General features: G+C 43.9%; 2 protein-coding genes across 8 annotated transcripts in view; both read right to left on the bottom strand.

Moving 5' to 3' along the window:
• LPIN1 (lipin 1) overlaps positions 1-6843 on the bottom strand; it is an 85813-nt gene extending 78970 nt beyond the window's left edge. For 2 of the 4 annotated variants that reach the window (XR_014546471.1, XM_083607207.1), the window contains exon 1: positions 6495-6843. Coding sequence is in view for 2 of the 4 variants with exons in the window: in XM_083607207.1 (XP_083463333.1) it covers positions 6495-6554 (60 nt within the window). In the remaining 2 variants the exon portion in view is untranslated. The remainder of the gene's footprint in view (positions 1-6494) is intronic. The other 2 variants (XM_083607211.1, XM_083607208.1) reach the window with 2 other exon arrangements.
• A 2978-nt stretch (positions 6844-9821) lies between these two features.
• Positions 9822-17174, bottom strand: part of GREB1 (growth regulating estrogen receptor binding 1) — a 97830-nt gene continuing 90477 nt past the window's right edge. For all 4 annotated transcript variants that reach the window (XM_083606949.1, XM_083606952.1, XM_083606950.1 and 1 more), the window contains 4 exons: positions 16996-17131; positions 16623-16823; positions 15630-15768; positions 9822-13496 (listed from right to left, as the gene is read on the bottom strand). In XM_083606949.1, coding sequence (XP_083463075.1) covers positions 13333-13496; positions 15630-15768; positions 16623-16823; positions 16996-17131 — 640 coding nt within the window. In that variant the 3' untranslated portion in view covers positions 9822-13332. The remainder of the gene's footprint in view (positions 13497-15629; positions 15769-16622; positions 16824-16995; positions 17132-17174) is intronic.

Raw genomic sequence — 17174 nt, 5'->3', positions numbered from 1 at the left:
CCAAGTATATGCATTTTTGTACAAATTCCCTGACTGGGGAACTGCATTGCAGAATTCGGAGAAGTGCAAATTTCAAAGGATTCAGTCCTCTTATTGTTTTGGAAAGGGCTAATCAGGGAAGTTGATTTATAAATGCTTCACAATACCATTGCATACTGCTATGACGTGTGCTCTACGGCACTGTGGGAAATTTAAAACAATAGGTGGCATCCCAGACCCCACTGCTCCTACCAGATAAACCCATGGGCAGTGTCAGCGCCAGGCCCTGCTTAGGCTTTGCAGTCCCAGCCGTTGCCTGCAGTTTCTAGATGTGGACAACAGTTCTCCATTGTAGCATATCTGCTAACATTCTGACAAACAAATCAAGGCAGACACAGACAAGAGGCTGAGTTCGTAAAGAAGCATTTCTGCTACGTAACACCCTGTGTAAAACTAGTATGTCCACGGAAACAGTGGATTCTGCACAGCCAAATACAGAATGAAACGCAACTACAGATTCACTTGAGGCAGATTGGAGAATATGGCAAAGTGAGCTATGTCACCTACTCTGAAAACAGCCAAAAATAGTACCAGCCTCTTCTCCCCTAACGCTGGCATGCAAGAAGAGATTGTTCAGGATCGGAAGTCAGGCTCTCTTGCACCCTGAGCGAGAACCGTGTCCCTAGGACAAGAAGTCTGCAGCTTTTTGACCATGCCAACAAGTACTTGGTAAGAAAAATGCAACACAGAAGACAATGCATCAACAAGCAAGGTATGTGGGAAGTGACTTCCTAAACCTAACCTCTAGCAATCTCAAAGCCTTTAGCTCACCTAATGTCAGTCTCTAAAAATACAAATTCTCTGTAGGTAGTGATAAATCATGACGGAAAAAATAAATCGGGAAGGACAGCTGTACGCCCTCCTGCTTTTCCTCTTCTTCCATTTGGTATTTATATTCTTAGGATCATATTCAACTTCTCACGTTGTTTTTTTCTACAGTTGCCGTAGGTAGCAAAGCAAATCTAGGAGCGGAGGGAATTCTATCCTAACCAGCATGCTTTAGGGAGAGCCATGTGCAGAGGAGAGCGGTCTGTGTTTCAGGCCACATATAATTATTCCGGAAGAAATCTGATAGGTCCATTCACTGAATGGTTATTGTCATAACTAATTCAGTAAGCTGACAACGTTGGCACAGTTAGCATTCTTGCTATTATTATTGCTCAATCACATAAATGGTATTAGATCAATCTCTTTCCCTCTCCCTCCCCTCAGTTAACTTTAAGATATCCAAGAATGTGCTCTTTAACACTGTTGTAAATCCATGTCTCCAAAATATCTTCATTTCAGCTTCCTGATATCTGAAATAGCACCCTTTGTGTACAATTTTGCTCAGTCTAGGATGGCATGGACGGATTTCAGGCACCCACAGGGCCTACTTAGTTTTGCTTTTCACTTGAACCCTAAGGACTGTCAACCAGAGCCAGATGCAAAATGGAGGATGGAGCGATGAGAGAATACAACATACTACTGCAGTTAAGGAACCTGGTGCCTCCAAGTTACATGTTCAGCCCAGGCAGTGGCGTAGCGTGGGTTGTCAGCACCCGGGGCAAGGCAAGTAATTTGCGCCCCCTAACCCGTGGATTTGTGCCCCCTAACCCATGGATTTGCCCTAACCCCAGATGTTGCGCCCGGTGCGGCCCGCCCCCCCTGCACCCCCCACGCTACGCCACTGAGCCCAGGAATTTGTTTGCAGTACCAAAACTGAGTTCCAAGTCTCATCACATGCACAAATCCATGCTGGGTTTTCTCCCCAAGTTTCCTTCATCTCACCAAACTAATTTAAGGTGTGCGGGAGCCTTCTTGTAATTGCAATTGTTGAACAATTTGGAGAATTCTCACTGATCAAATGCAAATCATTCAGAGATGGATTCCCAATCTGCCTTACACCAGATCTAGAACGTGTGTGTGTGTCTGTGTGTGGTATTTTCAGTTCAGAGAAATGGGTTTTCTCTTCCACTTATATACCGTGACTGCTCTGCCTTTAACTATGTCCCCCCCCCCCCCTCTGATTTACAATGCTGTTTGTAAATAAGAGAGCCTGCTCCCACAAATTCCTAGTAGATGATTTACTGATCCATCAGAATGGTTACGTTCGTCACAGTTGAAGCAACAGGAACTCAATACTGCATCACCTGTTATGGAGTCAACTGAAGGGACCTATGCTGAGGACTCTCGAGCAATTGCTTGGTTCCTGGAGGAGCAAGTTAAATTTCCAAAGCATGTCATCATGTTAACAGAAGAAGAACATATCTCTTCCAGAAGACAGAACATGAGATTTTAGCTGGGTTGGTTTACTGTACTCTTCAGTGCCAACTTCCCCAATCGTGTCTTATAGAAGCACTTTTTACCCTTATCCGTAAACTGCAAATGTTGTTGTTGTTTTCTTTTATGTAATCATTTTTCAAAAATGTGGGATTAGATCCAAACTTAGCTGTGAGCTGAACAGCTCCTTCTGACCACAGAAGGCTTTTGATCCAGTGGAACGATACCACTGTCAAAAAGGGGATGAGGTTATTTTCACTGGATCTCCCTAACACTGTAGCCCCCTCCCTGCCCTGTTCTGGAGGTTTCCTCTATTTTCCAGAGCAGATTTTCAGAAGGGGGAAAAGGAATCCATAAATATCACCTGTCCAGCACCCCCACCCCAACTTCTGTTGGAGGAAGCATGGTCTAGAGATCTAAGCCATGGAAAATCAAACAACGATGATTTGAGAATGTGTCAGCCATGCAAAAATTCACACTGAAATAAGGCTGAGGCCGACAGGTGTCACAGTGATCACTACTCCTAAGTGTGGGGGCAGTCATTTACAACAAACAGTGAACAGAAGCCCATACTTCCTACTGTGTGGGTTGGATCAGCACAACGGAACTATTATAAATAACCTTTCAGCTCTCAGCTGTCCTATTCCCAAGAGATGCAAAGGCTATCTTTTGGAATGAAGAACTCTTTGCCATAGTTTAGGGTTGCCATATTTCAAAAAGTGAAAATCCAGACAAAAAAAATGTTGGGTGGTTTTTTGTTTTTGTTTTTTGCAAAATCTCAAAAAAATAATAATGAAGTTTTTGAGCTACTTTTAAGGAAATTTGCCAAAATCTACACTTCTGACTTGGGTTGCCATACGTCCAGATTTTCCCGGACTTTCAGCAATTTCTGCCTGGACACTGTTTCCGACGGCCTAATCCCCACTATGTCAGGAAAATTCCAGAATATGTCAACCCTCCTGTAGCTCCAATGTAAGGAAGTCTGTTCCATGGCAGAGGCAGAGTTAGGGGAGCAACAATGGTTCAGCTGCACTGGGGGCAAAGCCTCAGGGGCACCTCAGAGGACACCACAACTATTATTTAGAATGGAGTGGGAGAGGCAGCGAGGCACTGAATTTTGGTGTCGCGCAAGATGCCACTGAAATTTCAGTCCCCAAGGTTCATCACTGGTCACGGGTTACAATTAAAGGGCAGCAAGTGCTTGTTTGGTGGAAGCACCAAAGCTCAATCATAGAGCATCTGCTCTGCAATCTGAAAGTCCCAGGTTCATTTCCATGCATCTCAAGGTAGAGCTGGGAATGGCCTCAGCCCCAAACCCTGGAGTCAGTATGGGCAATGCTGAGCTAGATAGACCAGTGGTCTGACTTGGTTCCCATCTGCTCTGTTACATCTAAAGCAGTATCATGCGACTTCCGTAACAGCCATAGCTTCCCACAAAGAATCCTGGCAACTGTTAAGGGTGCTGAACATTGTTAGGAGACCCTTGTTCCCCTCATGAAACCATGCTGGGAACTGTAGCTCTGTGGGGGAGCAGAGGTCGCCTAACAATGCTCAGCACCCTTAACAAACTGTGGCCCCCAGGATACTTTGGGGGGAAGCCATGAATGTTTAAAGTGGTAAAGGTAAAGGGACCCCTGACCATTAGGTCCAGTTGTGACCGACTCTGGGGTTGCGGCGCTCATCTCACTTTATTGGCCGAGGGACCCAGTGTATAGCTTCCGGGTCATGTGGCCAGCATGACTAAGCCGCTTCTGGTGAACCAGAGCAGTGCACGGAAACGCCGTTTACCTTCCCACCTATTTATCTACTTGCACTTTGACGTGCTTTTGAACTGCTAGGTTGGCAGGAGCAGGGACCGAGCAACGGGAGCTCACCCCGTCGCGGGGATTCGAACTGCTGACCTTCTGATCGGCAAGTCCTAGGCTCTGTGGTTTAACCTACAGCGCCACCCGCATCCCTGTTTAAAGTGGTACAATAGTGCTTAAATGCAAAGTCTAGACAGGGCCTTGGTTTAAAAGCTTGTGTTCTGTTGTTGTTGTTGTTGTTGTTGTTGTTGTTGTTGTTATATTTTTAGAAATAGTGGAAATGTCAGTTGGATTTTATCTCACATACACCCTTCACCCCACTGCCACTACATTCACTAAAATGGGTCATCTCTAATCGGGATTCGGTATTTCTGTGTTATGCAGAGCAGCCTTCCCCAGGCTGGTGCCCTCCAGATGTTGTTCAGACTCCAACTCCCATTTGCCCCACCCAGCACAACCAACAGTCGGGGGGAAGGATAATCCAACAACAGCTGGAGGGTGCAGGGTTGGCAAAGACTGATACAGAGGAACAGAGGAGTGGGTCTCTGTGTGTGAATTCTGTTAGGGTGGAGGAGAGAGAGGGAGGGAGGGAGAGGGAGAGAGCGCATGTTTTAGGGTCTAAAGACATGTTAAACCTAGAACATGAATCAGCCCAAGTCCACGGTGCCCTTTAACTGAACCTTGATATTATATGACCAACCCAAATGCCTTTGCTGTTTTCCTGAGCCAGAATGGAAATGAAGAAACCAAGTGAGAGGCACAGGTGCTTAAACTGAGCTATGTTATTGTGCATCGGTCATTCCAAAGAAAAGCCCCATAGAAGTGAGATGAGTAAGCCTAATGCGCAAGCTTCTGACTCCACTGCTATTCATTTCAGTTGCAGAATAAGCATCTGTACAATTGGACGTCACAGCTGTGCTTTAAAAGCTGGGCATGTCACTTTGTCATATGGGTGAAAATCCACTCCAGTTGTTGGTGTGTTGCTAAATATGACAGAACAGTCAAAGAGTGGTCATACGCAACCTGCTATTCAAGTTTCTGATGTGTAGATCGTTCTATTTATGTATTTCTAACAGGGAAAAGATTATTTGTTTAAATACCATCACAAATCAAGCAGTTCTTCCCTAGGTGCACTATAAATCCAAACAATATTAAAAAAATGTCATTTTAAAATCTCCTTCTTTCCCTAAACTTAGACAAGTTTGGACAGGTGGTGTTTTGTTTTGTTTTTTAAGGGGTGTAAAACTGCGATACGTAATTCAGTATCAAAGCTGAGCTCAGGAGCTCATTACCAAAGTAGTTAAGTTCCTAAAGAATCAGAACACAAGGAGTCCAACCACAGGTAAAAGAGGACTATAGCTCTGGGCAAAGTCAAACTTCTGAGTCTGGTATTTCTGGGGATCTCTCAAAAAAGGTGAGACAATTCAGGAGATTGAACTTAATTCATTCCCAAATCCTAAACACTAATTTGTCTGTTAACTTGACCCTTAAGTAGCCCGTTATGTAAGCTAACACACTGTCTGCACAGAGGAGGAATGAGCAGGGACGTTGCTGCCTTCCCCTTCTCCTTCCCCTGGCCTGACCTTTATATCCCCTCCACCTGTGAGTGGCAGGGAGTCTGGTTTGGTGCTATGCGCTTCCCTCTCCGAAATGAAATATGGCTCTCCCACCTAAGAAAGAAGGCTGGCTGCAGGACTGTATACATTCCTTTGACTGTTTTATAAATGGTACATAGATAGAGAGGATCACACTTCTCTGAGATGGAGAACGTCAACACATATGATTACCTAGGAGCAGTCCTTTCTTCTTCATCATCATCATTTATAAGCCGCCCATCCGGTTGGGTTGCTCCAGCCACTCTGGGTGGCTTCCAACAAATTATAAAACCACAGTAAAATATCAAACGTTAAAAAACTTTCAATGCGCAACCAACCACTCTCTGAAGAGTTCTTCTGTGTGAATGGTACACATCTTCTATGAGCAAAGAGAGCTGCAATGTTAACTTCCCAAATTAAGAGTACAAATATCACGAGGAAAGGCCTTGCTAACCTTTAAATTTGTGATTCGGTATAAAGCCTAATCAATGCAGCATGTCTCTTACAGCGATGTCCTACTACAATCTACCCCACATAAAATTTGGGGAAGGGCCATTTCAACAGCTGGGCTTGCCCCGAAGAATGGCATCACAAACAAAACCAAGAGGAAACCTTAAAAAACAAAACAACTATACCCGACTATGTTAGCCTATCTTTACTCGGGGGGGGGGGGGGGAGAAGACAACCAAGTAAACAATCAGATTTTTTTTAAAAAAAAACAACTGGCTGAGGGGAATCGAACTTTCTCCCACTTCAGCATGCTATTCCTGAAACTCTAGATTAAAGACCTTACCCAAGACCAAGGTGACTCAGTGTCTTCAGACGGCATCTTGAGATGGTCTCTTTCTTCCATTACCAGAGAAATATTGTGCCCAGGGGCTGTTAAAGCTTCTGTTGGAATTAAAAAATGCTGCCTTTAAGTAATGCGTTGTTGACAACAAAGATCCAGAGAAAGTAATTTCCCTGTGATCATGTTTGCTTGCGAATTTAGCCTGCTCAAGTTCTTGGAACCTCAGCCAGGACAAGAAACATGAGCTCTGTAAGCCGGTGCACACTCACTTTGCAACTGACGCCTCAAGTAGCCTTGTTAAGTCATAAGCCTCCCTGAAAAACGGAGGTGTTTATCTTCTTCTTTTTTCTACATGCAAGGGGAAGAGCTTCCAGTAAGATGCACCTCAGTTAGACTGTTCAGATAGTGACACTTCAACTAGGGGTGAGGAAGGGGTGCAAGCTTACATCATCCAGTTGGTGGCTTCTGTGGAGTGGCAGAAAACACTTCTGCTAGCATCAGGCAATGCATCTGGGTTCCCACACACAAAAATCCAGATCCCGCTGCCCACACTGCATCCTTCAGCACTGTGTCCCAAACTGTCCTGGAGTCTCCATACTCAGGAGCAGCTTTTTAGGGACTGCACTGGGTAGGGTTAGCAAAAAATAAAAAATAAAAAATCGGCTGACCACCTTTCACAAACAGAAATGCTTTCAGTTAGCCTAGATTCACATACCAATGGGCCATGAGGTCCATTCAGATGGTCTGTAGAAAGATTGACCCTTCACTTTATTATTATTATTATTATTCTAACAGAGATCAAGACCATTTTAGCCAGGGCCAGATGATCAAGCAGGCTAACAGAGCTCTGATATGGAGCCCATGATTTTCATAATACAGCATTTTGGCAGCCTTCTCATTCCCCCTTTTTTGCTTCTCAGCAAGCTGATTTAGGGCCCATGATTTTTATAATTCCTTTTGACAGGAATATTAGGGATAGTGAAGAAATTATTATTATTATTTGCTACTGGGAAGAAATTGATAATTTGGGTCTCCATAATTCTCAGGTGGTAGGGCACTTGTATCCAGATCATTTTCATGTGCTAGAAGAATCACATTTCTGTCCAGGCAGCCAAGTTCCTGTGAGAGATTTTTTTCCTAAGCACATCTGGATATTTTTAGGCATAATCAGCATGATCTTGTAAGTTAAGCACTTCTCAGGCCTCCTGGTTTCATTGGTGTACACTGTGAAGCAGCCCTAACCCTACTTTTGTCCCTTTCTGTTGAGCTTTCCCCTTCCATTTTTTGCTGAAATGATGTAAGCAGGATTAGCAAAAGGATTCACAGGGACTCAGTTTTCTGTTGAACCTGTTTCGGAACAACTTTCCCCTCACAACTCCCAACACACACAATGGTGCCCCAAAACATTAAGTAACATCCCATCATGTTCTGAAGCTGATCCTGCCTGCATGTCTCCCTTCTTACCAGGAACAACACAGAAAAAAATAAGAAGTCCCCCCTCAAAAAAAAAAAAGGGAAAAAAAGAAAATGATGGCGTACACACCCAGCACCAATATGGCAGATGAACCTGAGGCAAAGGGCCTTAGGTCTCTGACGGGCCTGTTCACAGGTGCATAAATCCCTCAAAATCCCATTTGCTCCAATTCCTCCCACAGGCCTGTATAAAAAGCACCACCACAACTACAGTAATTGTAGAGATAACTAAACACCATAAATAGTTGTCTAAATGCCTGTGGCAAAGTTTATAAATGTCAATTCTCCAGGCACAATCCTGTAAACTATGAGAGGGGGGCAGTGCCACTCATAATATTAATGTGTGCTGTTAGCTAGGGTTGCCATATTCCCAAAAGTGAAAATCTGGACCAAGTTGTTGAGCTTTCATTGGGGAACATCTCTCCCCTTGCCTCAGCAAGAAAATAATAATAATAGTCCTACTTGTCTGGGCTTTCCCCAGACATTTTGCCAATTCAGCAAAAATCAGCCCAGACGCCATTTTGCTGCTCAATTCCCAGACATGTTCACTGAACTGAGAGGATGCACACCCTCCATATTCAAGTCTCCAGTGCTCTAAGTTGTAAGGTGGAAGCGTCCCTCAGATTTTAAAATTATTATTCTTCATTAACACAAAATCAAAAATAAAAATGAGCAATAAAAACAGAAACCCCATAATCAAAGTTACAAAACATAGGAGCAATACAGACCGTGCCTATTTCCAAATGAAGAAAGCAGATAATGTAGAAAAATAAAAGCGGTGAAATCTATCATGAAACACACACACACACACACACACACACACACACACAAGAATCTAGGCTGATAAGAAACAAGCAATGGGTCCTTCAGCTTAGCTACTAATTTCAGGAAGCCAAAGGCTGACCCTGTGAGATACAATCTGCTACTAGAGTTCCCTTGGAGCTCAAGGGCAGAATTCAGACATTGGCCTCTCTTGGTTTGGGAGAAGGCGGCAGGAGCTCGTTCCAACCTCTCAGTCTTTTCAAGAGCCTAGCATGTGCAGAATACTTCACTAACAGAGTGAATAATGTCACAATTGATTTGAGATCTGCCTTTGGAAGTATGCTTTGCATCCTTAAAAACTGCAATGATTTCTCTCTGGGTCAAAGCTCTCGCAGCTGAAATGCCCACATTGTGACTCTGTTTTGCACCAATTCTGGTTAAATGTCCCAGTCCATTCTGTCCTGATGCATCTCTTAAGTCAATCAAGTCAGCTCCATAATTATAACCCATGGAAACCAAATGCAGACTGGTGCACTAATCTTTATTGATACATCTGTTGTTCCATGTGTAAAGGATGTTAAATCTTTCCACCAGGTTATATAACTACTGTTACTATTTATAGTGAGCTGTTACAAGCTGATTCCCAGAGTCAGTGCTGAATAAATAATGGTGACTGTATACATTTTGTGGAGGTCAGTATTTGACCACAATGTCCAAACAAGTTCAGCTTGATTTTGCTTTAAAAAAACAACAACCATATTATCCTAATTTGGCAATTACTCCACTAGTGGTGCAATCAAATTGGTTAGGGATGAGTGGAAGAAATATTCAGAAGTACCTATTTTTGTGTGCACAGAGACTTAACATTATTGACTTCAAATTCAAGAGTAATCAAGATTTGGGAGTAGAGATGGGAAGACCTGGAAAAAACCCAGAAAAAATGGGGGGGGGGGCGACCAGGTTTTTTTTCCTTTTTTCCCCCAAAGCCTTTGGGAAAAAATGGGGGAAAACCTGGGTTTTTTCCCCAATTTTTCTGGTTTCTTTCGAAAGGCTTCCCATCACTATTTGGGAGTCAAGGTTAAAGAAGCATTCAACTTCAAAAGCCAAAACTGAAAATGTTTATTAACTGAGTAACCAAACCAGACAAAAGACAAATCACATTACATAAGCTGATCAGGATGGGATCAAAAGCAGCTTGCTGGATAGAGTAGCTACCACATGGACATAGTTTTGGTCCTCCCTCCCATGAGTTGGTGCATTGTGAGGTATGGCCTGTTACCCCAGGGTATTCCTACTTCCATCTGCAGCACGGTGGCAGGCTCATTGTTCCAAGTCTAATCCTCAAATGAAAGCAAGCCAATAGACTTCCACATGACCATTTTTATAAGGTGGAAGAGTCACCACCCACAACATTTAATCCGAGCAGGCAAAACCTAAAGCTGTCAATGTTCATTGACTTATAGTGAGCTTTGGGGGAGACCCTTCATTTTCCCCCTTGGGCTAGATGCTGCCAAGTAAGAAACTCCAATTTTGTTGGACCAAGCCTACTGCACCAGCTCTGAGAATTTACAACATGAAATAGGTGTCAGAACCATGCAATGACTGTGAAGGCTCTTTCATATGTGACAATAGGATCAATGGTGCTTGTCTAGATGGTCCTAACCACCCCCAGCACCCTTAATAAATACATTAGGAAGGAACAGGCATTTCTTTTCTTTATTGTTACGCCAATATCCTAGATGAGGAACCATGCCATTGTCTTCCCTCTGGCTCAGAAAGAGCAGATCTGAAACATGGGATCTGAGAAGGGGAGTTACATTACTCCTTTTGGGGGGGGGGGAAGTTCCTATAGAAAAGATTTGACCATGTAGGAAAAACCCAAACTTTGGCTATATTCTATAACAACAGTGGCTGCCAGGGTAGGGAAGAGACACACAGTCAAACTTTGATAACTGAAAGAGCATTTAAAAAATATCTACAGGTTTATGTAAAATCAAGGCATGTTGCCTCAGCCCTCTCCCTCCTCTCAGGAACCAAAGGAGGATGCAAAAGTTGAGGATCCAAGTCACTGCAATGATGGAAAGCCCTCTAAAAGTGGAACGGATATTTGGACAATGTTGGACAAAGTTGGAGCGCCATAAACAGTGCAGGAGTTTCAATACAGAGATTAAGCAGCAGGTGCATGTCTTTCGACCTACAGAGGATCCTACTTACAATTTCACAATTGTCATTTGTGTGCTTTAAGGCCAGCCCAAAATTAAAAAGGTAAAGGTAAAGGGACCCCTGACCATTAGGTCCAGTCGTGGCCAACTCTGGGGTTGCGGCAATCATCTCGCTTTATTGGCCGAGGGAGCCGGCGTACAGCTTCCGGGTCATGTGGCCAGCATGACTAAGTCGCTTCTGGCGAACCAGAGCAGCGCACGGAAATGCCATTTACCTTCCCGCTGGAGTGGTACCTATTTATCTACTTGCACTTTGACATGCTTTCAAACTGCTAGGTTGGCAGGAGCGGGGACCGAGCAACAGGAGCTCACCCCGTCGCGGGGATTCGAAATTAGCCCAAAATTAGTTTCCCGCTAATTTCCCTCTTACTTGTGCTCTTTGCCTTACAAAGGATCTGCACAATTACGGCACATGTGGTAGAGTGGAACTGCCCTCCCAATACTGGCATTGCTGCTGCTTATCTAAGGTGGGGAGGTGGGCATGTTCAGGAATGCCCCTACTGCTGCACTCACATGCCCCCAGCCTTGCCACCTTCCAACCCCAGTCCCCAACCAGGTAAGCAGTGGCGGTACCAGTGTCAAGAAGGTGGTTCTGCAGTGTCAAGAAGGTGGTTCTGCAGCTCTGCCCCACTGCATGGGCCCCTACTGCCTCTATGTGTTCCACTTAGTGAAAGAGGCAGATCTGAACCACTGCTAACTTCTACAGTTTCAGGGATGGGACAGCCATTGCCTCTTTGTCTCAGTACCTCTTGGTTCAATCTGCAACCTGTTTCGCATCCAGCCCTATCTAATCAAATCAAGGCTGCTTTTCTTTTTATGGGGCATGGTATCATGATCAAAACACCTTTCCCGTTTCCTTCCCCTCCCCACAAGCTCAGAAACTTCCCCCCTTTTTTTAGTATAGTGAAAAGACAGCAGGTGCAGTAGGTTTGGGGCTGGTATAGATAGCTCCAGCCATTTCCTTCTCTATGGCCCTTCTTTCCTCTTGCAGAATCAACTTTCATCGTTCTGTTTCCAATAGCATTTCTTCTTATCCATTTCTTTTCTAAAGTTGGGGAGGGAATCATGACCAGGAGTCAAGTGAGTGGGGAGATGGTATTTAACCCTTAGGCCCTCCTCCCCCCCAAATCCCTCCTCCCAATTTTGGGGAAGGCGAAAAGGGGACAACCCACTTGTTTTGTTTAACATCCAGCTGAAAAAAGCTCTGAGATACTTGAAAGTTTGACAAATATTTTGTGATGCTTTAGTTGGTCATACTCAAAATTAAGGTATTACCTCACTATTATTTTTGAAAAGTTTTACTGATGGACTGATTTCTTTGTATTCCCACAAAAGAAACCTCAAACCCCAAACAAGAAACCACTTAATGAGGGGCGCTGTTAAATATCAGAGAACTATTAAATGCACCCTAGGTGTTGTTTTTATTTGCACAGCAAACCTGAGATGTCTTAGGATGAGCAGTGCAACAAACCATCTGTTTTTAAAAAACAATTTGATATTAACACTTCCTTTAACTAATCACCAGTTCATTCAGACGCTTTTCTACCTACTAAAACATTCAGACTTTTAAAAACAACTCCAACCGTCCGCTTTCAATATTCTCAATAAATCAGAAAAGGTCACTATAATACATTTCTACATATTACAAAAAGTCTGCCTCTTAAAAATTATGCAAAGCAGCCAGCAGTCCTGAGGTTAGGATGGAAAGCAAGCTTTCATTATAATAAGTATATAAGGCACTCTCCACTGGGATGTTCTCCTATGTATACCTGTCACGAAATGAATGCTCTTGAGCACATTCTGTTCATTTCCATAGGGTTTGCACTGGAGAACATCCCAGTTAATTTTGCCTTTAGCACTCTACATAGAGCAGATCAGCAATGCTATATTTGCTAATCAGTAGCAATTTTCTAAGAATGAAACTTCCTCTTTTCTTTTTACTACGCTGGCACCCTAGGTTTACAAAAACACGGAGGAGAGAATCTACACCTACATCTCATAATTTTGAAGCTGTGCCACAAGTGTCTGGTTCCGAAACAGTTTGCATAATATATATACAGCAAAAACAAAAAAGGGGGAAACAACAGAAATATTATGCAGTAGCTCCATCCTCAATATAACGGGAGTTACTTTCGCAAGTTCATTAAATTACAAAAAGGGTACTAACAAAAGTTTGGAATTATAAACATAAATTGGTCAAATAAAATATAACTTTAATACAAATATTTCAAAATTGCCTAACTTTTGTTCCTACGAAGCAGCTTCTTTTGCAAACATCGTGTAAACAGCTCAGTTCTCCTTCCCCCCTCCCTCTTTTCTTTCATGCAACTCATTTTATTTGGTCAGAGAAAAGACAGCTTCTTATGCCGCGTGATCATTTCCCATCAAATGTGCCGTCCCGTCAGAAAGAAGAGGGGCTTGTCTTCTTTGGCGTTGGCTGTTTGGAACTCGTCTCTCAGTCGGAATTGCCATTCGTCTTCGAGTTCCAGTCGGACGACTGTTTGGCGCAGCGAGTTCCTGTCTTGGCATATGACACATAAAGTGGCACCTGTGGAAATTATCATTATTATAGGTTGTTGGTTGCTGTTGTTTTTGTCATGTGTGCATCACTTTCTATATTTCCTGCTCCAAAAAAAAACTGTCTGCAAAGGCCTCCCGGAATGGTGTTTTATTGCAGGTATATTCTGCAACAGTTAATAGCGCATCAACAGTGGATTTATTCTGCTTTATTAGTCCTGTGATGCTTCCCCAATACTGCCACATTATTGCAACCAAAGTGAGACAAAAGAAAAACCCAGAACACGGTGAACAGCATGGATATGCACTGCACACAGGATATGCACTAACTGGAAATGAAGCAGTATAACCGCCCCCAAACGTTTTCAGGCACAAATAGTAATGAAAATGGGATCTTGTTTTTGGCCTCCCTGATAGCATCATGGGCACAAATACCGTATTTTTCGCTCTAGAAGACGCACTTTTTCCCTCCTAAAAAGTAAGGGGAAATGTGTGTGCGTCTTATGGAGCGAATGCAGGGTAAGCCAGAAGCCAGAACAGCGAGAGAGATCGCTGCGCAGCACTCCCTCTCGCTGTTCTAGCTTCTGGCGCAGCCTCTTCAGGGCAGTGGGGAGCCTTCATCCCGCTGCCTTGAAGAGGCTGCACAGCTATCCCAGAAGCCAGAAGAGGAAGAGGGATCGGTGCGCACCGATCCCTCTTGCTCTTCTGGCTTCAGTGAAAGCAACGCAAAGCCTCTTGAGTGCAGCGGGAGCGCTCCTGCCTCTTTGCTCAAGAGGCTTTGCATTGCTTTCTTGTTTTCCTCCTCTAAAAACTAGGTGCGTTTTATGGTCGGGTGCGTCTTATAGAGCGAAAAATATGGTAATCATGAGTGGGTGATGAAAAGGACATTTGGAGAGGCCACAAGTGGCTTACAATCATAGAGTGCATAACTGCAAATAAAATTGAGTTGCAGCCAGGATAGCTAAGTTGGTGAGAGCGTGGTGCTGATAACACCAAGGTTGCAGGTTCAAATCCCCTTATGGGACAGCTGCATATTCCTGCATTGCAGGGGGCTGAACTAGATGATCCGCAGGGTCCTTTCCAACTCTACAATTCTATGCTTCCATGCAACAATAAGGTCAGTATAGATAGCAACATAGGCCTAAAAATCTAACCTCTCAATTAAATAACAATTTAAAACAACAAGTGCCATTCAAAGGGGGAAAGCAGTCTTAAAGGGGATAGACCGCCCAGGGTTTTTTGCTCACAACTTCCAGGGGTTCCACTGGAAACTGGCTAATGTGCCCCTCCTTCTGCCCACATCTGCCATAGGATTGGAATCACACTTTCCCCCATTTGCAAAGTAATTCCTCCTATTAAATCTTCCTCCCTTTGTTGAGTAAGGCATTATGAAATTATCTTTGGAACACTCAGAGCTCTTGCTGACAACTGGAGTGAATACTTGGCCTTGTGCTATGCCCTGGCTCCTGCTAAACATTTTCCTTCTCCCCAGGCAATATCTGTCCCAGCACTGAACAGCCCCTTTTCCCAGGAGCTCCTCTTTCTCATAAGCATTATGTTTGGCACCAAGGATGCAAATCTGAATTCTTAATGTTTGCTGGATTTTGAATGCCAGAAAAATGTTTGTTTATGTTCAGCCACTGGTATTTCCACTTCAAAAGGTGGGGAGGTAGGTGATGGGAAAGACTTTGGCTTCAGACCTCGGAGAGCATCTGCCAGAACAGGAACTGGGCTGGATTATGGTTTCCTAAACTTGGGTCTCCAGCTGTTTTTGGATTACAGCTCCCATCATTCCTAGCTAGCAGGAGCAGTGGTCACGGATGATGGGAGTTGTAGTCCAAAACCAGCTGGAGACCCAAAGATTGGGGAACCTTGGGCTAGATAGTTTGACCTAGTAGAAGACAGCTTTTTTATGGATCACACAAACAAGTCTTCCCAACCGCAGCAAGGGTGTGAATGGGAGTGATGGTGGCACAAAATTCCGACCTGTTCATTTTATGACATCAAAATATTTTAAATAACTAAAACAAAAACAAAACTGGCATCAATATATCTACAAATGTCAGTTAGGCATGGATCAGAATGTCCCCTCCGCCCTCTTTCTCACAGCAAAGATGTCAGAAACAAGTCAAAGCTTGGTGTGTCAGCAATACTTGGTTCTTACCTTTCAGAAAGTGGAATTTCTTCAAGAAGCTTGCTACCACAAAGGAATCACAGAGGTACAGCAGTAGTCCACTGAATATCATATCAGAGCAAGTCACATTCAGAGAATGAGGTCGGGAGCTGACATAGCAAACTGCAATCTGATTGCAAGGGGAACAAAGGCAGGTATTATAGTCCCCTCAGTCTAAAGCACAGCTAATTTTAGCATGATCAAACTACTGCGCCCAAAGAAACATCTGCAACCATTCATAATATGAACATTTTGAAACGCTGTGTGACTCTTTCGTAGCAAATGTATGCCATTTGGGGGTTATTGTGGTGAATAAAATAAAATTTGTTTTATTTTTCAAAAAATCATTTATGCATTTTTATGACATATACACTGGGGAAACCCAGCCAGATGGGTGGGGTATAAGTAATAAATCATCATCATCATCATCATCATCATCATCATCATCATCATCATCATTATCATCATCCAATATCCATATATTATCCCTTTTCCTAGGACTTCCCAGTCCATCTCTCCATGGCATTCTAAGTAAACCTTGGAGCCGAAGGGGTATTGGGTTGTTCCCAGCTTTGGTTTCTTCTGGGTTTTTCTTTTTCGTTGAGCGGGTTCTGAATGTCTGCTGGTGGGGGGAAGAGGAAGGGAGTATGGCAGAATAAAATAAAATCTGTTTTGCCCCATCACAACTCTAAGTGATGGCCTTTCCCAATGCCACATGGCACTGAAGCTGCAGCTCATAGCATGTGCATGAGGTTCCTCAGAGGAGCATGAAGGAACAGCTCATCCTCCTTGCACCTGCACTGGAACCTGATCCACTTTGACACATGTGCTTTTCCACTTAAATATGCATTGGCAGGACAACGTCCTACAGACAAGAGTTTTAATTGCTGAAGCACATGCTTTCACTTGGACCACTTAATAATCATGCACGGGGAGACAAAGGAAGCTGTCTATCATGCTCAACAAACAAACAAAATGCATTACCTGGGGTCCCAAATTAAGGTAGCAATCCACGGATAGCACTGGATGGCTGTAGTTCTTCAGCGAGAGAGGAAAGAAGCGATGGCTGTGATACTGGAGGTATTTTTCGAGCAGCAGCTGAGCAGGAGCAGCCAAGAAGGTGTGTTTGCTGTCGGGAGCGCATATGTACTGAGCCGGGGCAATCGAAACGGGGTTATCCGATACCTAAAAGGGACGTGCCATACAGGGGGAGTGTGACATTTAGATTAAAAACGCAAGGGAAAGCTCCCTTTGCCCGTTGCACCAACGTCTTTCCTTTCTTTCCCCCCACCACCCCACTGTATTATAAGAACGAAACAAAAAGTGGGAGATTTCGCAGAAATTTCCGAATTCTGACCTTTGACTTAATATGAAAGGACCTTTGCCCGCCAACGGCAATTTGCTTCTTCATGACGCTGAATCGGTTGAAGCGACAGATCAGGAGGCCAGCGCTGTGGGCACGCAGGTTGAAGTCCACATCGTCACACACAAACCTGTCAGGCGGAGGGGACACAGAATGCAAGAAGCAATAGGCCT

Source organism: Podarcis filfolensis, assembly GCF_964270895.1.
Source record: "Podarcis filfolensis genome assembly, chromosome: 3".
Lineage (NCBI taxonomy): Eukaryota > Metazoa > Chordata > Lepidosauria > Squamata > Lacertidae > Podarcis > Podarcis filfolensis.
This window is presented reverse-complemented; position numbering and strand designations above follow the sequence as displayed.